Source organism: Eptesicus fuscus, chromosome 14 (genome assembly GCF_027574615.1).
Source record: "Eptesicus fuscus isolate TK198812 chromosome 14, DD_ASM_mEF_20220401, whole genome shotgun sequence".
In the NCBI taxonomy this organism is placed as follows: Eukaryota; Metazoa; Chordata; class Mammalia; order Chiroptera; family Vespertilionidae; genus Eptesicus; species Eptesicus fuscus.
In genome coordinates, this window is record NC_072486.1 from 117,359 (window position 1) to 136,943 (window position 19,585).

Genomic DNA, 19,585 nt, shown 5'->3' on the forward strand with positions numbered 1-19,585 from the left:
GTGGTCAGACTGCTGATGCTGCTGGATGGAGCTCCTGAGGGCCGCTGAGCCCAGTGTGCTGGCCTCTGGTGCAGGCCTGTGCCTTCCTGAGCAATCCCCACCTCCCTGAGGCTGGGTACCTGGTATGTCAGTCAGCTAGGCTGACAACAAAATACCACGAACCGGTGGCTTAAACAACAGAAACGCGTGTCTCGTCGTTTTGGAGACTGGAAGTCTGCGATCAAGGTGCTGGCAAGGCAGCTGCCCTCGGAAGCCCCTCTCTTGGCTGGTAGGTGGCCACCTCCTCCCACACGCCTCTGTGCAGGTGTGGAGACCGACAGAGAGACCCCTCCTCTTCTAAGGCCACCAGTCCTATCGAATTAGGCCCCCACCTATGGCCTCCTGTAACCTATTAGCCCCTAGAGCCCACCTCCAAATGTAGTCAATTGAGGTCAAGGTCCAACATAGGAATTTGGGGGCACACAGTTCAGTCCATAGTACCTGGTGTATTTGTGTCCCACAGGTGCTATCCAAATTACCACAAACCAGCTGGCTTCAAACAACAGACATTTGTTCTCGCCCAGGTCTGGAGGCCAGAGTCTAAGATTGAAGTGTTGAAAGGGGTTAGGGGACCTTCCAGCTTCCAGTGGCTCCTGGTGTCCTGGGCTGTGGCTGTGCCCTCACCTCTGCCCCATTTCTAATGGCTGCCTTCCCTCTGCCTTCTCCGTTTCTTTCTTTAAAAAAAACAACTGTCCCCTTTATTGATTTTTAGATAGAGAGGAAGGAAGAGGGATAGAGAGATAGAAACATTCATAAGAGAGAATCATCAATCAGCTGCCTCCTGCACAACTCCACTGGGGATGGAGCCTGCAACCCGGGCATGTGCCCTGACCAGGAATCGAACCATGAGCTCCTGGTTCATAGGTCAATGCTCAACCACTGAGCCACACTGGCCAGGCCCTTCTCATTTCTTATAAAGGTACCAGTCATTTGATTTAGGTCCCACCCTAATTCAGGATGACCTCATCTTGAAATTCTCAATTACATGTGCAAAGATCTTTATTCCAAATAAGGTCGAATTCGAGGATCCACATGAACATGAATTTTGGAGACCACCATTCACCCTGCTCCCCTGACCCAGGTTCAGCTCTGAACTCTGTGATAGACTCCAAATGTCTGTAAGCAAGTGCATGTGCACATAATGAGGGCAGTGCTCTCTGCCAGGCACTGTTCTAGGCCCTCCCCAGGCTCCAGTGAGCTCACCGGTGCCCAGACCATTGCTGTCTGTGGATGACATCCATGTTCCCATTGGACTAGGGAGGAGATGAGACACAGAGGCCAAGTCACTTGCCTGCGTTTGCACAGCTAGTGCACAGCAGTGTGAGGATCTTGTCCTGGAGCAGCACAGCTGTGCTCTCCACTCGACACAGCACTTCTGACGCCGGTGTGCAGGCTTTCCACACGGAGCAGCTCCGTGACACCAGCCGGGTGATGGTAAGGGAGGGAGCCAGTGTGGCTTCGGATGGGATATACTTAAGGTTAATTCTGTGGCAGAAAGTGTTATGATTAAGAATATCTGGCCCTGGACGGTTTGGCTCAGCGGATAGAGCATCGGCCTGCAGGCTGAAGGGTCCCAGGTTCGATTCCGGTCAAGGGCATGTACCTTGGTTGCGGGCACATCCCCAGTAGGAGGTGTGCAGGAGGCAGCTGATCGATGTTTCTCTCTCATCGATCTTTCTAACTCTCTATCCCTCTCCCTTCCTCTCTGTAAAAAATTCAATAAAATACATTTTTTTAAAAAAAGAATATCTGGAGTAAAATTAGTATAGTGACCTCTAATTACTTTTGTGTATGGGGTTCTTTGGCCAGGTGGAATTGACTAGCAATACTTGTAAGTGGCAATAATCAAGTGGATAGTAGAAGTAGTGGGGTGGGTAGAGAATCGGGAAAGAATATTGTTGATAGGTCCTACAGTTCAACTCAGTCGCCTCACACAGACACACACACACACTTAGATGCCAACCTTGTGTCCAGGTTGGCACCTGTGCTTCTGACCAACCAGCTATAAATTGGTCGGTCAGAAGCACAGATGAATTTGGTAATTGGTTAGAATGGACTCACAGGTAAACAGTTTACCTACTAGATTACAAGCTCATTACCAAGGACGAGCAAAAAACGCTAGGTGGAGAGGTAACAGGCGAGGCCTGGCAGGGTCCTGAGCCCAGAGGTGGCTGTGCCTCCCTCACATGGACGTGTGACAACTCAAAGTTCCCTGAACCCTGCGCCTCAGGGACCGCCAGCAGGCTTCGTCACACAGGTGGGACCATCGTCCACAGTCTCCCCCCCCAGGGTGGGGGCAGGGCTGAAGGTTCCAAGCTTCTCATCGTGGCCTGGTCTTTGGGGTGACCAGCCCCATCCAGGGACCCACCCAGATGCCTCTCATTAGGACAAAGCACACTCCTTTCACCCCAGGAAGTCCCAGGTGTTTCAGGAGTTCTGTGCCAGGAACTGGGGGCAGAGACGGGTGTGTGTGTTTCTTATTATCTCACAGATGTGGCCCAGTGCTCCTGGCTCCACCACAGACCTCCCGAAACACCTGGCCGACCCTCTGACAAACTGTGGCCTGTTCTCTCCGGGAAGTGGGGTGGTCTGAAATGCGGTACAACTTATCACAAGCATTTATTATAATAGAACTTACCATCAGCATTTTACTACTTGCTTTTCTGTGTTTTCTAATGTTTTTACAATGAGCACACATCACTTCATTACAAAGGACTTTGACATAAGAAAAGTGTCCAATGGGCCCCCAGCCAGGAGCTGGAGGAGTGGGGGAGTCGAAGCTTTAGCCAGGTGGGGTGCCAGCCAGGCTTGGGGGTGGGCGTGGAGCGGGCACTGGGGCTTCCCCGTCTCCAGCCCTGTCTCTGATGACAGCAGCTGGCAGGATCCCAGCCCCGGAAGCAAGGTGCTGCACCACCCCGTGTCCAGCCCGGCAGACAGGAGCCATGCACAGGTATGTGCCCTGTGGCCTTGCAGGCCCCGAGGCACCAGCTCGTGTGGAAAGTGGCATCTGAAATGGCACCGAGCGGCCAGCAGGGGGTGCTCTCGGCCCTAGTGGCTCTCTGAGCCCTCAGAGAACAGTCCAGCAGTTTCCTCTCCAGGTCTGGCCATTGGGCCCCATGTTGTCTGTTGTTCCTGAATAAACCGATTTTGCTGGAGAAATATTTGTTTAGGTCAACAGTGGCATCAGGCACCACCACCTCACATCTGGTCTGTCACCAAAGCTGGTGGGTGGGCTCACTGCCCACTCCCCACACTCACTCCTAGAGCCATCAGTCACCCCTAAGCCCATGCTGCCCGTGCGTGCCCAGCTGTCCGCGGAGCAGCCCCACGCTAGCCTCCCCCTCCCTCCCTGTCCCTGTCCTTCCCAGGCCCCTCAGCACCCACCTTCCAGCTCCCAACCAGTGAGCGGCTTTGCCGGCTCCTCCCTCCGCATCGATGGGCCCGGGATCGAGGGCCCTGCCAGCCTCGTCCCTAGGCCAACACCCTGCACCACAGCCCATGGCCTCCCTGTCTACACTCAGCTGCAGAAGCCCCATGGCCCACGGGATAGAACCCAACCAAGTGCAGGGTTTTCAGAGAAACAGAAGCTGAAGGGTACAGAGAGATTGATTATGAAGGATTGGCCACATGATTACGGAGCCGTCTGCTGTCTGTAAGCCGGGGACCCAGGAAATCTGGTGGTCCAAACCCGGAAGCTTGAGAACCAGGGACTGCCATCCCCCCCCCCCCCCGACTACCCCCTCTCCTCCCCTCCCCCGCCCCCGCCACACACACACACACACACACACACACACACACACACACACTGTCATCTGCTTTCTCAGCTCACGGATTCAGGTGAGGGGCTCTCTTCTGGAGACGTCCTCACAGCCACACCCACAGCTGCCCGGGGGCCCTGACCGCCCAGTGGGCACACCTGAGCACCCACAGTGGGTTTCTGTTCTTTGCAGCCCAGTGGCCCTGGGTGAGAGCAGTTCCCAGCCCGGCCCACACCAGGACCTCTCTCATCCTTGAGGGTTCGATCTAGGAAAGGTAGAGCTCAGCATGTCTTAATTTGCATTTTCATGACTTTTAGTAAGGTCAACATGTTTGCATGTTTACTGTTCACTTACATTTCTTCTTTTGCGAATGGTCTACATGGGCCTCATAGCTCACTTTTAAAAAATGGGAACAAAGTCAAATTGGCTTGAAAGGTGTAAAGAACTTTATTTAACATTTTTTCCTTTACCTAAGACTTACTATTTTTAAAAAAATCTTTTTAAAAATATATTTTTTATTGATTTTTTACAGAGAGGAAGGGAGAGGCATAGAGAGTTAGAAACATCGATCAGCTGCCTCCTGCACACCTCCTACTGGGGATATGCCCGCAACCAAGGTACATGCCCTTGACCAGAATTGAACCCGGGACCCTTCAGTCCCCAGGCCGACGCTCTATCCACTGAGCCACACCAGTTAGGGCAAGACTTACTATTTTTCAGGCATAACTTCTCAGCTGGCAGAATCCCAGTCCCAGAAGAGGTGGTGTTGTTGTTACTATTCAGAGGAGAGAAATTGAGGCTCAAGCCCCAGCCGCTGGCCAGCTCTGACCTAGGGGTTGCAATCCCTTTCCTGTGCTTTTGTTTGCCTTTTAATTTCATTTTCAGTATATTTTGAACAGAAAGCTAAAAGTTGTATGCAACCAAAATTCTTGATCTTTTTTTTTCTCCTACAGCCTCTGCTTAGAATATAAACGCAGACTCCCGTTTTCTTTTAATCCATGGGTGTTCTCTTTAACCCCTGCATCTAGCCTTCGGGAGTGCACGGAGGTGACGGGTGATCTCTGGTTCAGGGGACCCGTCTGGAGCTGAAGACCCTCCTTTCTCCACCCGTGGGCTCACACCAGTCTCCTCACGCTTCCTCCCACACCCCTGTCTTCCGGCTGCTGGATTACTCATGGCCCTGGAAGCCAGCCTCCCGCCCCCCTCAGCCAGGCGGCTCCCCTCCCCACGGCTGCGGTGACCCCCAGGGGCTGGGTCCTGTGGTGAGTGGAAGGAATTTGGGTGAACTCTGCTCGCTCAGCAGTCTGGGCCTGGGGAGCCGGGCGGGGGCACTGACAGTGGAAAATCCCAAGTGCTTTTCAAGTTGTCAGAAACCAAGGAAATTGTTCTGGTTGTGCACATGGCAAGACACCGTGCGGAGACCCCAGGTCCCCTGGCTCAGGAACCACCTCCTTGTGGCCCCAATAGCCAGACTGCAGACTAAGGTTGCTTCTAGCCCCTCCCACCAGAGGGGCGGTCCTTCTCCCCGAGTCCTGGAGGCAGACCCAGGACTTGAGGAGGCTGGGAGTGGCTGGGGCTTGACCCTGGAGCCTGCTGTCCAGAGCCCCGGGGCCTGGGTCTCCACTCCCCCGTAGTCATGCTAGTGAGCTGGGCCAGGGAGGAGGGCACCTTGCAGGCCCACTTGGCCATCTCAACATCGTGGCTTCCCGCCCGTTGGGGCCTGGCCTCCAGTGACTGAGCTGCTGCCTCCGAGGCCCAAGCACCCAGGACAGTCTCCTCCAGGCCTCCCAGACCCTGTTCCTCTCCGTCCCTCATCCTGCGGCTGCCCAGCGAGAACTCGGCACACTGGCCCTGCTAGCTGGCGAGGTCCCACCTCTGCCCAGGCTGAGGCACCAGCAGGAGGGGCCAGTGCCCCGTGGCTCCATGACCCGAGTCTAGGGAGCCTCAGAGGCTTCGCCTAACCTCTTCCTGTCACTGAGGTGCTGTGACCTGGACGCGTCACTTCTCGCTGGGCCTCGGTTTCCTCACGGAGCCAAGGGGAGGATGGCGCCCGACTCAGCGGGCATCAGTCACTGTCCAGGTGCTGCCACGTGCCTGCACTGGACACTGCTGTGGGAATCAGCCTGGGGCAGAGACCCCCAGGGCAGGACTCCACTCCTGGATCAGTGTCCCCGTGCCCTCTGTCCCAGGGCCCCTCGCTGATTCCTGTGTCCTCCGCCTGACCCTTCAGGGGGAGGCTGCCTCTCTGGGCACCTTGCTGACTGCTCCGTAGAGACCCGCCCTATGACAAGCGAGCCGCAGGGACACGTGCTCCCATGTGCACATGGCCTGGGACCCAGGTGAGGAGGCTGTGCCATTGGAGAGGGTGTGGGTGGGGGTAGGGGTGCAGGGTGCTGATTTCTCTTGCTTTCCAGCCACAATGGCATGAAATGGATGGCAGCTCCTGGCAGGACGGCCTGGGACTCAGGAAGCTGAGGTATGGCGTCCGGGTGGCAGAGATTTCTGGGAAACCTCTCACATGGGGGCAGGGATGAACTCGCTGCGGGGGTCTGTAGAGGATCTTCATGGAGAGGCCCCTGGGCTCAGGACCTGTCCTCCAGCCCCTGCATCCCTGGATGTTGGTAAATGGAGGCTCCAGGAGCAGGCCCAGCCCCTCCCAGGTGCCTGCAGCTCACAGCTGAGATGGGACTGACCCTCAGGTCTCCAAGGCCCAGCATTGCCTCCAGGTCCCAGCTGGGCCTGCTCGATGGGGAACGTGCGGATGGGAGACCCTGCTCTTTGGGGCAGAGGGTCCACCAGGGTCACACCCGGAGCCCCTGGCCCCTCAGAGCTGAGGGAGGAGCTGAGATGGGGGGGAAGCAGGAAGCCTGTGGGGCGGGGGGGGAAGCTGTCCCACCTGGCAGTGTGAACAAGTCAGGCTGTCTAAACAGCCCCCTGCCCCCCGTCTGTGGGCCTGGCCCCACACAGCGGGAAGAGGGTGGGTTCCGTTCCTGCTCACTCCCGGTGTGGGAGCTGCCGGCTCTGTTGGGGGAGGGGCAGGAGGTAAAGCAGCCCTGGTGCCCGTGTACCGCCTGTGCCTGCATGCCCCCTTGCCCCTCTCTGCAGCCTGCGGGGCTTCTGACTGCACAGCCCTCGGAGACAGCCCTGTTCCCAACCCCGGGTCGGGGAACCCCACCCTGGCTGCTCCCCCAATGACTCTCCTTACCCCTCGGGGAGCAGTGAGGGTAGACCTGCTGGGTGACCTGTCACTTCCCTCCCTGATAAGCCAGTTCTGCTTCGGTCCCTCGGGAAGACCCTAGGAGGGAGGAAGCTGGAGGGGGGTTCCTAGGGTGTCCAGCAGACCCCAGCCCAGCCCACAGAGTCCTCAGACAAGGACCCAGATGCCCTGCCTAGGGGTGGGCTCTGGACCCTGGGAGGGTGAGCAGCAGCCACAGGGGGCAGGACCTCCCACCCCCACCTGCCTCTCCCCGGGGAGTTGGTTTCGATGCTGCCTCCTCAGCACACGGGGTCTCCTGACAGGCCCTGGCTGCCCCCCTGCACCCAGACACAGCCTGGTCTGAGGCCTCCGTGGTGTGGTCTTAAAGCTAAGTGGGGTCTCAGCCCCACCCACCTATCTGGCATGGAGAGCAGTCACCCCTCCTCTCTACCTGCCCATACCTTCGGGGTGAAGGATCCCCCCACTCCCTGGCCCTCACCAGGGTCCAGGGCCCCAGGAGGCCTTTGCTCGTGTTCCTGTTGGTGAGTCACTGTGGCTGAGAAAAGGCTCTCTATTCCTCTGAATGCTTTCATGGCTTCTGTTTTCTCTGGCAGAGCTTGTGGGCCCAAATCTGACCCATGTGGGAGCCAGCTGAGCCGGCCTGGAGGAGTGACGCTCCCCAGCCTCAGCCTCCCTGCCTCCCACTCCGCGGGGGCCAGAGAGCAGATTCCATGAGAGCCCAAGCAGTGTGATTCTAGGCTCGCCGAGGACATTTATGGTAAGAGCTGGCTTCATCGGCCTGCTGCCAGGCCAGCCTGGGGACACATGGCAGAGCGGGCACAGCCAGGAGTAAGGCCTGATGGGGGCTGCAAGCCCAGCGCACTTGTCTCCCAGGGGAGATGGTCCTGAAGTTGTACGAGGCATAGCTAAGCAGGACCTGTCCAACCTGCAACTCGAGGACACAGGTGAGGAGCAGAAGGTGCACGGCCATCAGAGGGCCCAGCTCTGACACAGTCCACTGCCTTGTTAAGTCAGTACAAGCTGCCCGGCCAGCGTGGCTCAGGGGTTGAGCATCAATCTATGAACCAGGAGGTCAGGGTTTGATTCCCCATCAGGGCACATGACCAGGTTTTGGACTCGATCCTCAATAGGGGGCGTGCACAAGGCAGCTGATCCATGATTCTCTCTCATCGTTGATGTTTCTGTCTCTCTCTCCCTCTCCCTTCCTCTCTGAAATCATTAAAAAAAAATTTAAAAAAACGTAAGTACCTGGCTGAGCCCGTGGGAAGCGAAGGAAGGGCCTGGCAAGGAGGTGAGAGAAGGCAAAGCCCTCCTGGGTCCTGCTCCAAGTCCCAGGCTGGGCCAGCAGCCCTACCCACAGCTGCTGCTTGCTCAAGCTGCCCAGGGCCCTGCAGGGCCCAGGTACGCCCTGGCCTGTGTTCTGGGTCTAGTAAGCGGAGAGGAAGGAGAGATTGGCTGTCTGGCACCTCACCTGGCAGGGAGCAGTGGGTCCCTAGAGGTGAGGCTATGTCCACTGGGGAGATAGTGAAAGAAATGGGTGGGGGAGCCTGTGCCCCATTGGGTGGCACATAACGGGCACATCCCATGCGGCCTCCGGGGTAAAGGCACTCTCCCCAGCTGGTCGCCTCCTCTGGGCACAGTCTGCCTCTGCCCTCGAAGCCCCGAAGCCCCGTGTCTTCCACATGGAGCTGGGCTCACAGGTGTGGCCCCTAATACCCGCCCTTGATCTGACCTGGGGTCACCGGAGGCTGTGCCATCCGCTCAAGAGAGGCCGAAGCCTGCCACCTCCTGGCCAGGTTCTTCACTGGGGTCCAGGCCCCCCACCCCCTAGGCGGCTGGGAGTGCAGGAGTGGGCAGGAACCCTTTGCACCTGTATGGAGATCGCTGTGGAGTGTCAAGCTTTTCAACACACACACACACACACACACACACACACACACCCGGGGACAGCCTATTCCTGTGATTTACACAGACAACCTCATGAAAGGCTCTTCCCCAACCGGCTCTGTCTCTGCCCTTCTCCAAGCGTCACCGGCTGGGCCAGGACCTGATGGAAGGGGACCCTCGCCTGGGGCTCCCACCCAGCAGAGCAGCTGGCCGGGGCTGTCATGGACCTGGGAGGTCAGTTGATGTCTGAATGACAGAGCTGCCAGCCCCAGGCTCCAGAGTTGGAAACACGGGTTGGCCGGGCGCCCACAGGACCCTCCCGCAGCTGAGATGGGAGGATCCCAGAGGCCAGAGTCCGCGCTTGTCTCGGCTCCCCGCGTTCCCGGTTCTTTCCAGCGGGTGCGGTGGTACCTGGCGACCTGGTCCCGCGGGAGGAGCCGGACAGGGACGTCAGCTCCCTGGTCCCGCACCCGCGGGACCTCCCATCCACTCCAACCGCCCTTCCCGCAGGCCCTGCGGCCGAGGTGCAGGCCTCCAGCCCGGGACGCCGCCCCCATCCCGCTCCGGGAAGCGCCAAGCACGCTGCGCCCGGACCGCTAGCGCCCCCCCAACCCACCCCACCCCCGCCCCGCCCCGCAGCCCCTCCATCCAGGCCCGGCTCCTCCTCCTACCCCAGGGGTTGGGGAGCCGGTTCCGGAAGCCTCGACGCCCCCGCCCAGGCCGCCGCCGGAGCTTTGGAGAGGGCGGTCCGCGCCAGAGCGCGCCACGCGGGCCGAGCTTTCCGCCGGACCAGCGCCTCGGAGTCCCCCGCCTCGCCCGCGTCCCGACGGGCCACTGCCGGGCCGGAGCCCCCGCATCGCACCCCGGATTCCTCGCGCACCTCATCCCGGATTCCTCCCGCGCTCCACCCCGGAGCCCCCACGCCCCCTCCCCATCCACGCCCCCTCCCCATCCACGCCCCCTCCCCATCCACGCCCCCTCCCCATCCACGCCCCCTCCCCATCCGCGCCCCCTCCCCATCCACGCCCGGCCCCCGCCCCCGGTCCCCCAGGCGTGCGCGCCATGGCGGCGGTGCGCGGGGCGCCCCTGCTGGCGCTGCTGGCGCTGCTGGCGCTGTTGCCCGGGGGGCGCCCGCAGACGGTGCTGACGGACGACGAGATCGAGGAGTTCCTCGAGGGCTTCCTGTCGGAGCTGGAGCCCGGGCCGCGGGAGGACGAGGGCGGCCTGGAGCCGCCGCCTCCTGAGCCCACCCTGCGCCTCCGCAAAGCCCAGGCCGGGGACAAGGGGGCGCGCCCCGGGGTGGACGGAGAGGGTAAGTGCCGGCACAGGGGTGCCTCTGGCGGGATGGGGGCCCTGGCACCCCCGCCTCAGGTGGGACTGGCGGCCTCCTCAGGGCTGGCTGCTGTCTGTAAAGCACGGGACTGCCCAGATGTCTGGGGACTCCGTGCCAGGCCGCGGCCAGCGCTGGCCCGTAGCCCTTTGGGCACCAGACGCATGCAGCAGGTCTGCTGCCCGCAGCTCTGATCGGCCCAGCACCTCGTCCCCAGCTCCCAGCCACCCAGGAGGCCAGGCCTGGACCACAGGGGACTTTGCTGCCCCGCCCCAGGCTGCTCTGTGACTCGCCTGCTGTCCCAGTGGGGCCCCTCAGCCTCTGTAAGGCACACACTGCTCCTGGCACCGCCAGCGTCCCAGACTCAGCAGACACTGGAGGGTGCCCGCACCCTCCTGCCTGGCCCTCCACCCCCAGAGCTCCGAGGCGGGGAAGACGCTCCCCCAGGGCTCACTGGGCGCACTCAGTCAGATGATGCATCCCCAAGGCATTCCTTTGGCCTCTTGCGCAATCAGTGGTCGATAAATCTTAGCTGCTTGTGTGCCTTTGGGAGGATGGCAAGGTCTTGCTGGTCTCTCTTCCAGGAGACCAACCTCTCTCCTTCCTGAGCTCAGCAGCCTCCGCCCCCACTCTAGCTCTTTCCTGGCTCCTACCCCTGTGGGGGGGGCGGTCCTGGGATCTTCTGAGCCTCCCCCACCTCCAGCTCACATTCCAGGCTTGGGTGATGCTGGGGACCTCCCTGTTTCTCCCCAAAGTCTCATTCTGTGCATTTTCCTGTGTTTCACCCCTTGGCCCCCAACCCCCTTTGAATTCTCAACAGCATACAGGCCCCTGCCCCACCCCCACGCAGCTGCTGACTGTCCTCTGTGTGGCCCAGACCCCCTGTCGGTTATGGTTCCAACCACCCCGCCCGCACTTCTCATAGGGCGTTGCCACAGGTGCCCCGTACCTTGGAAGCTTTTCTTGCCCCTGAGAGCGCACCTGAGGCCCAGCAGTGCCCCCACACCCACCGTGCCCTTCGTTTTGGTGGCACTTGGCAGGGAGGAGACTGCCTCCCCCTTGAGACTGGGGTGTTCCCCCCCCCGCCCCCCTCCCCACCCAGACCTGGAGGGCTTAGTCACCTGGCGCTTTCTCTGTCCAGCACAGAACAGCACTCCCTGACTGGCCGAGGGGACGTACTGGGAAGGTGCTTTGTGACCGGTGGGAGGACGAGGGCCTGCTCATGGGAGCGGAGCCAGCACGGTGAGGGTGGGTGTGCGCCCTGAGCCAGGATGTGCTGACAGCAGTCTTGCAGACAGAACCTGGGTTCTGTCACGGGGCAGGTGACGTCATCTCCCATCTGACCTGGGAAACGGGTAAACAGGAGCGTTAGGGTTGTGGGGGGGGGGGCCCAGGGGCACAGAGTGGCTTCTCCGATGATGAGCCCTACATCTGCATCTTGGTCAGCACCCCCAGAAAAGACCAAAGACAAAGGAAAGAAAGGGAAGAAGGACAAAGGCCCCAAGGCGGCCAGGAAGCTGGTAGAGGGATCCCCCAGGCCACCCAAAGCCACTAAGAAGCCGAAGGAAAAGCCACCCAAAGCCACCAAGAGGCCCAAGGAGAAGCCACCCAAGGCCACTAAGAGGCCCAAGGAGAAGCCACCCAAAGCCACCAAGAGGCCCAAGGAGAAGCCACCCAAGGCCACCAAGCGGCCCCTGGCCGGGAAGAGGCCCCCGACCCCGACCCCCTCAGAAGCCCCGTGGTGGCCACGGCCCCCGCCCCTCAGCCCCAGCCCCAAGGAGCCGCCGCAGGAGGAAGGTGTGTGTCAGCTCTTCCGGGTGCTGGGCTCTGCCCCGCTGGGCTGCGGGGAGCGAGGGGTGAGGGGGTCCCTGGTGGGTCCTGGGCCCCTGCTTCCTGCAGACCCTCAGGGCCCCCACAGTTGGGATGGAGCTCTCTCAGGTTGCTGGGTGGGGGCTTGATGGCCTCGCTGGGGGTTTGCTCTCCACTGTCCTGGGATCTGTCCCCTGGATCCCACTCAGAGCCACCCCTTGTGTGTTGCTGGGCTCCCCAGGTTACCACCCAGCAATCGCCCTGGGAATGCCAGCAGGGTGCTGAGGGCAGAGCTCCCGGGCCTCCGTCTACTGCGCTGGGTTTGTGTTGCAGGTGGGGCCCTCCCAGGCCCCTGGCCAGGTCCCGGAGGAGAGACCCCTGTGGAGCACCACCCTGGTGAGTGGGAGACCGACCACTGGGCTTGCTGGGCTGCCAGGGGCCGGTGGAGCGTCAGTGAGTGTCTTCAATGGGGCAGCGCTCCTGTCTCCTCCCAGAGCCGGAGGAGGAGCCGGAGCAGCCCACCCTGGACTACAACGACCAGATAGAGAGGGAGGACTACGAGGACTGTGAGTAGGACCCAGCTGTCCAGCCACCACTGGCCCCACCTCCCCATCCAGATCCAGACCCCTGCCCTGGGCGTCCGCAGGTGATCCCCCCGGGACCCCTCCCAGCCCTGCTGCCTCCGCCCGCTCAGCCCACCCTCTCCCCCAGTCGAGTACATCCGGCGCCAGAAGCAGCCCAGACCGCCCCCCAGCAGGAGGAGGCCCGAGAAACCTTGGCTCGAGCACCCCGAGGAGAAGGCCGAGCCCCCAGGGCAGGGGGTCGAGGCCCCAGAGGAGAAGGAGAGGATCGGTAGGATGGGGCAGGGGGGCGGGGGAAGTCCTCCCAGGGGCTCGGTGCCCACTGCCTCCCCCTCTCCACAGAGCCGCCTGTGAAGCCCCTTCTGCCCCCCGACTATGGGGACGGCTACGTGATTCCCGACTATGACGACAGTGAGTGCCCGAGGCCAGCTGGGAGGCAGTGACCCGCCGTCCCGTGCCACCAGCCTTGCTGCCCTCATTCCTCTCCTTGCTCAGGCTGGGCCTCCCCTGGACACCTTCCTGGTTCCTGACTGCTCTTCTTCCTGCCCCACCTCTCCTGCCCTCTGCACCCCTCTCTCCGCTCCCTGTCCCCTGGGGTGACTCCCTCCCTGGCTGCAGGCCTAGCAGGTCCTTGTCCTTGTCCTGTCCCGTCCACCCTCCACCCCTTGGCCCAGCTCAGCCCTCGTAACTCACCCTCCTGATCACTGGTGCCATTGTCACTCGAGGCTCCCACTCCCTGCCCCACAGCCCACATTTCCCCAGGCCGAGCCCTGCTGGGTGGGGCTGCTGACTTCCTGGGGTCTTCCGGCCCCAACTGAGCCCAGGTGGCCTCTCCGTCCAAGAGGACCTCCCCCTCCTCTGGGCCTGTGTGGATTCTTCAAGGCCCACTGACCCCACTTCCTCATCGTGGTGGGCGCCCGGGGCCGGTCCTGCCTGCTCTCACTGTGGGCCCTGCGAGTAGCTGGGGGGCCCTGGAAGTAGCTGGGGGGTCTTGGAAGTAGCTGGGGGGCCCTGGGAGTAGCTGGGGGGCCCTGGGAGTAGCTGGGGGGTCCTGGAAATAGCTGGGGGTCCTGGGAGTAGCTGGGGGGCCCTGGGAGTAGCTGGGGGGCCCTGGAAGTAGCTGGGGGTCCTGGAAGTAGCTAGGGGTCCTGGAAGTAGCTGGGGGGCCCTGGGAGTAGCTAGGGGTCCCTGGGAGTAGCTGGGGGGCCCGGGAAATAGCTGGGGGTCCTGGAAATAGCTGGGGGGGGCCCTGGAAATAGCTGGGGGATCTTGGAAGTAGCTGGGGGTCCTGGAAGTAGCTGGGGGGCCCTGGGAGTAGCTGGGTGGCCCTGGGAGTAGCTGGATGGCCCTGGGAGTAGCTGGGGCGGTCCTAGGAGTAGCTGGGGGGTCCTGGAAAAAGCTGGGGGTCCTGGGAGTAGCTGGGGGGCCCTGGGAGTAGCTCGGGGGCCCTGGGAGTAGCTGGGAGGTCCTGGAAGTAGCTGGGGGGCCCTGGAAGTAGCTGGGGGGCCCTGGGAGTAGCTAGGGGGCCCTGGGAGTAGCTAGGGGGCCCTGGGAGTAGCTGGGGGTCCTGGAAATAGCTGGGGGGGCCCTGGAAATAGCTGGGGGGTCTTGGAAGTAGCTGGGGGTCCTGGAAGTAGCTGGGGGGCCCTGGAAATAGCTGGGGGGTCCTGGAAGTAGCTGGGGGTCCTGGAAATAGCTGGGGGGCCCTGGGAGTAGCTAGGGAGCCCTGGGAGTAGCTGGGGGGCCCTGGAAGTAGCTGGGGGTCCTGGAAGTAGCTGGGGTCCTGGGAGTAGCTGGGGGGCCCTGGGAGTAGCTGGGGGGTCCTGGGAGCAGCAGCTGGCCATCTCAGCAGGGCTCTCCCTCCCCCAGTGGACTATTACTTCCGGCCTCCCAGCCCCCGGAAGCCTGACTCTGAGCTGGAGACTGACAAAGAGAAGGAGGAGCTGAGTGAGTGGAATCAGGCTGCCCCCACCCCGCCCACCTCCACCTACATTCTCAGCTCAGCCTGCCGCCCCAACAAGCCTGGTGAAGCCTGGGGCTGAGGGACAGGTCCTCCCACCTTCCACTTTTCAGAGAAACCCAAAAAGGAGGGCAGCAGCCCCAAGCAGGAGGAGACCGATGACAAGTGGACGCTGGAGAAAGGCAAGGACCACAAAGGTATGGCTGGGGCTGGGGTTGGGCCCACACGGCCAGGTCCTGGTGGCAGAACTCTGGGCTCCTGGTGCCCCAGGACCCTCGGCACCCAGTTCTCTCTTGTGCTCAGGGCCCCGGAAGGGCGAGGAGGAAGAGTGGGCTCCAGCAGAGAAAATCAGTGAGTAGGGGCCTAGGAGTGTGGGCGCAGGGTGTGCATGGCGGGCCTGGGACACGCGACCCCCCCAAGGGCACACGTGGGTCCCCAACCTGGACTTCCTGCCATCGCTCCAGGCCTCCAGAGCCCTTTCCTGCTCCTAAGTTCTTGGGGCCTGGAGTGGCTCTGCCCAGGCCCAACCCCAGGGCACAGAGCTCATGGCACAGGCAGGTGTGCAGACGCCTGAGTGGGTGAGGCCTGGGGTGGCTGGGCCCTGGGGCGGCTGTCCCGTGACGTCCTGTGCGCCATGGCCTCTGGAGCGGGGCGTCATCAGCCTGTTCTCGGGAAGGCCGAGGCCGGGAGCACAGCCTGGGTGGAGCTGCCCTGACTGGCTCCCCGATGTGAGGGGAGAGGGCTCTGGGGTCCTCAGTTCTGAGTTGGGTGGAGGGAGGAATGGAGCCACGGGCCACCAGCCTGGGGTCTGTCTTCAGAGTGCCCCCCCATCGGGATGGAGTCGCACCACATCGAGGACAACCAGATTCGAGCCTCCTCCATGCTGCGCCACGGCCTGGGCGCCCAGCGGGGCCGGCTCAACATGCAGGTGGGTGCTGGGAGGGGCCCCTCTCCCGGCCGGCCGGCTCCTCCACCCGCTCAGCCTCCCGCTGCTCGGCAGGCCGGTGCCGTTGAGGACGACTACTATGACGGGGCGTGGTGCGCCGAGGACGACGCTCAGAACCAATGGATCGAGGTGGACACCAGGAGGACCACCAGGTTCACAGGCGTCATCACCCAGGGCCGCGACTCCAGCGTCCAGTACGTCGCTCACAGGCGCTCGGGGGTGGGGAGCCCAGGCCCACCTCCGTCCCACTCCAGACACTCCTGTGGGCCCCGGGCCTCAGCCCCCTGCGTGGTCATGGCGTGTCCATGGCCACGCAGCGGGCACGGGAGCCACTCCTGATGCCAGGCAGCACTACACACCCCTGCCAGCTCTTAAGTGCTTGGGCCCGGGAGAGGGGCCTCAGCCATCTGGCGGCCGGAGACCAGCCTTGCCCTGGCCACTGACCACTGTCGCTCCCCAGTGACGACTTCGTGACCTCCTTCTTCGTGGGCTTCAGCAACGACAGCCAGACATGGAGGATGTACACCAACGGCTACGAGGAAATGGTGGGTACCTGAGCCCTCTGCTCGCTCCCGGCATCTGGGCCTCAGGTGGGCCTGGCCCAGCATGGGGTGCTGCTCTGAGGCCTGCCTCTCCCCAGACCTTCCACGGGAACGTGGACAAGGACACGCCCGTTCTGAGCGAGCTCCCGGAGCCAGTGGTAGCCCGTTTCATCCGTGTGTACCCCCTCACCTGGAATGGCAGCCTGTGCATGCGCCTAGAGGTGCTGGGCTGCCCCGTGTCCCGTGAGTGCAGGCGGGGGCAGGGGCTTGGAGGGGCGGCTGGAGGACCGGGGCTGGGCTGGCAGCTGACCAGCTCAGGGCCCTGCCCGTCCACCTTGCAGCTGTCCACAGCTACTATGCACAGAATGAGGTGGTCACCACCGACGACCTGGACTTCCGGCACCACAGCTACAAGGACATGCGCCAGGTGGGTGCTCGTCCCAGGGCACGGGGTCCTGTCCAGAGCTCAGGCTCCTGGCTCTCAGGGTCTTGTGTCGGAGCTCCGTTTTGCTCCCCTCCCCAGCACGGCCCCCTGGGGGAGGTGGGCGGGCCCTCGCCTCAGGAAGGAGGAACCCTCCACCCCACACTAGCACCTGAGGGCCGGGCTCCCTGCAGGGGCCATGCCTACTACGGAGGCCTTCTCAGGGAGCAGATGGGCGATGCGGGGGCCATGGTCCCTGGGGAGGTGGGTGCTGGGCTGTGTGACGGGTCCTCTCCCGTGCCCAGCTGATGAAGGTGGTGAACGAGGAGTGCCCCACGATCACCCGCACATACAGCCTGGGAAAGAGCTCACGCGGGCTCAAGATCTACGCCATGGAGATTTCCGACAACCCTGGGGACCATGAGCTGGGTGAGGCCTCCATAGCCCCCTGAGCCTGGCCTCCCACAGATTAGAGGCAAGGCCCTGCACTACAGCTCCCCTCTGCCTGCCCTCGGAACCCCCCTCGCTGGGCCCCACAAGCCTCAGCTGCCCAGCCCTCGGGGTGAGGCCAGCTTGTTCCTCCTCGGCGGCCACGCCCCCTCGGTGGGCCGAGTGGCTGCTGAGGCCCTGCCCTTGCAGGGGAGCCGGAGTTTCGCTACACAGCCGGCATCCACGGCAACGAGGTCCTGGGCCGCGAGCTGCTGCTGCTGCTCATGCAGTACCTGTGCCGCGAGTACCGCGACGGGAACCCCCGCGTGCGCAGCCTGGTCCATGACACGCGCATTCACCTGGTGCCCTCGCTGAACCCCGATGGCTATGAGGTGGCAGCGCAGATGGTGGGTGCAGGGGCAGGCGGGGGCTGGGGGCAGGCTGGGTGGGCGGGGATGGCATGGGGCAGGTCTGGACCACCAATTGCTGACACCCCACCCCCGCACCCAGGGCTCCGAGTTCGGGAACTGGGCACTGGGGCTGTGGACCGAGGAGGGCTTCGACATCTACGAGGACTTCCCGGACCTCAACTCCGTGCTCTGGGGAGCGGAGGAGAGGAAGTGGGTCCCTTACCGGGTTCCCAACAACAACCTGCCCATCCCCGAACGCTACCTCTCCCCGGATGCCACGGTGAGGCCGCCGTCTGGCCAGTAGGTCAGGGGAGCAGCCGGGGCCCCGGAGCTCCGGGCACTGGCTGCGGGGCTTTGGGGGGACAGGGGCGGGAGGGCCGGTACAGGTCTCCACGGAGGGCGGTGGAAGCCGTGGCCCAGACCTCACTCGGAGCCGCCCCCAGGTGTCCACGGAGGTCCGTGCCATCATCGCCTGGATGGAGAAGAACCCGTTCGTGCTGGGGGCGAACCTGAATGGCGGCGAGCGACTCGTGTCCTACCCCTATGACATGGCCCGCACGCCCAGCCAGGAGCAGCTGATGGCCGCAGCCCTGGCGGCCGCCCGCGGAGAGGACCAGGACGAGGTGTCTGAGGCCCAGGAGACCCCAGACCACGCCATCTTCCGCTGGCTGGCCATCTCCTTCGCCTCCACCCACCTCACCATGACCGAGCCCTACCGGGGCGGGTGCCAAGCGCAAGACCACACCGGGGGCATGGGCATCGTCAACGGGGCCAAGTGGAACCCCAGATCCGGGAGTGAGTCGACTGGGGCGGGCGGTGGGGCGTGTGGGGCGGGGTGAGGGTGACTGGGTTCTGTCTGCTCCCACCAGCCATCAATGACTTCAGTTACCTGCACACCAACTGCCTGGAGCTCTCCATCTACCTGGGCTGCGACAAGTTCCCCCACGAGAGCGAGCTGCCCCGCGAGTGGGAGAACAACAAGGAAGCCCTGCTCACCTTCATGGAGCAGGTGGGGCTGGGGGGCGGGGAAGGGCTGGGGCCGGGGGCCTGGGACTCCCACCCAGAGGGGCCTGGACAGGGCAGGGGTGCAGGCCGGTCAGCCTGTGGACACCCCCCTCACCCCTTCCCGCAGGTTCACCGCGGCATCAAGGGGGTTGTGACGGATGAACAGGGCATCCCTATTGCCAATGCCACCATCTCCGTGAGTGGCATTAACCACGGTGTGAAGACAGGTACCTGCTTGTAACCTCTACCCCCTTCCCAAGGTGGGGGCCCAATCTGTGTTGGTCCCGGCAGGTGGAGCCTGGGCCTGCCCAGCAGAGGGGCCTGGGCCTTGGGTGGGGTACCCTCCAGCAGCTGAACCCACCTTCCCCCTGCAGCCCCTGGCGGCGATTACTGGCGCATCCTGAACCCCGGGGAGTACCGCGTGACCGCCCAGGCGGAGGGCTACACGCCCAGCGCCAAGACCTGCAACGTGGACTACGACATCGGGGCCACCCAGTGCAACTTCGTCCTGGCGCGCTCCAACTGGAAGCGCATCCGGGAGATCCTGGCCATGAACGGGAACCGGCCCATCCCGCGCATCGACCCTTCACGCCCTATGACCCCCCAGCAGCGGCGCCTGCAGCAACGCCGCCTGCAGCACCGGCTGCGCATGCGTGAACAGATGCGGCTTCGCCGCCTCAACGCCACAGCGGGCCCAGCCACCACCCCTACGCTGCCCCCCATGCTGCTCCCCACCCCCTCCATTGCCCCCTCCTCCGTCCCCAACTCCACCCTGGGGCCCTGGGGCCTTCCACCTGAGCCCACGGCTGACTGGGGGGAGTCCGAGACGGAGACCTACACGGAGGTGGTGACAGAGTTGGGGACTGAGGAGTTGGGGACTGAGTTGGGGCCCGTGGAGGAGGAGGAGGAGGAGTGGGAGGAGGGGGAGGGGGCCGCAGGCCCGGAGCTCCCCTTCACCACCGTGGAGACCTACACGGTGAACTTTGGGGACTTCTGAGGACAGGTCAGAAACGCTGGAGCCCATGCCAGGGTCACATCGCTGGGCCCGCTCGGCAGCCATCAGCACACCAAGGCCCCCTGGTGTGGCACACACACGCCCACCACCTCCGAGCCAGGCTCCTGGACTGCCCGGCCTCAGAGAGGTGGGACCTGCAGGCGGAGCTGGAGGCGAGCCCAGGGCAGCCTTGTGAACTGCTGCCCAGGCCACACTAATAAACACGCTCATGGCACAGGTGTCCCTGACCGCGGGCC

At 63.0% G+C, this 19,585-nt stretch overlaps 1 protein-coding gene across 1 annotated transcript; it reads left to right on the top strand.

Moving 5' to 3' along the window:
• Positions 1 to 9,904: 9,904 nt before the first annotated feature.
• AEBP1 (AE binding protein 1) lies at positions 9,905 to 19,579 on the top strand. Its single transcript, XM_008160630.3, has 21 exons — positions 9,905 to 10,213; positions 11,678 to 12,028; positions 12,374 to 12,436; positions 12,535 to 12,606; positions 12,752 to 12,892; positions 12,964 to 13,032; positions 14,491 to 14,568; positions 14,695 to 14,778; positions 14,885 to 14,932; positions 15,400 to 15,509; positions 15,582 to 15,721; positions 15,988 to 16,072; positions 16,168 to 16,312; positions 16,411 to 16,496; positions 16,796 to 16,919; positions 17,130 to 17,326; positions 17,430 to 17,609; positions 17,773 to 18,124; positions 18,199 to 18,338; positions 18,462 to 18,561; positions 18,709 to 19,579. Exons 1-21 carry the CDS (start codon positions 9,964 to 9,966, stop codon positions 19,329 to 19,331), a joined length of 3,438 nt encoding a protein of 1,145 aa, XP_008158852.2. The 5' UTR covers positions 9,905 to 9,963; the 3' UTR covers positions 19,332 to 19,579.
• The last annotated feature ends 6 nt before the right edge of the window (positions 19,580 to 19,585 follow it).

Coding starts and splice junctions, on each gene's coding strand:
- AEBP1 (XM_008160630.3), top strand. CDS start 9,964: ATGGCGGCGGTGCGCGGGGCGCCCCTGCTGGCGCTGCTGGCGCTGCTG. Junction 12,607..12,751: donor GAGGGAGGACTACGAGGACT/GTGAGTAGGACC, acceptor CCTCTCCCCCAG/TCGAGTACATCCGGCGCCAG. Junction 14,569..14,694: donor CAAAGAGAAGGAGGAGCTGA/GTGAGTGGAATC, acceptor TCCACTTTTCAG/AGAAACCCAAAAAGGAGGGC.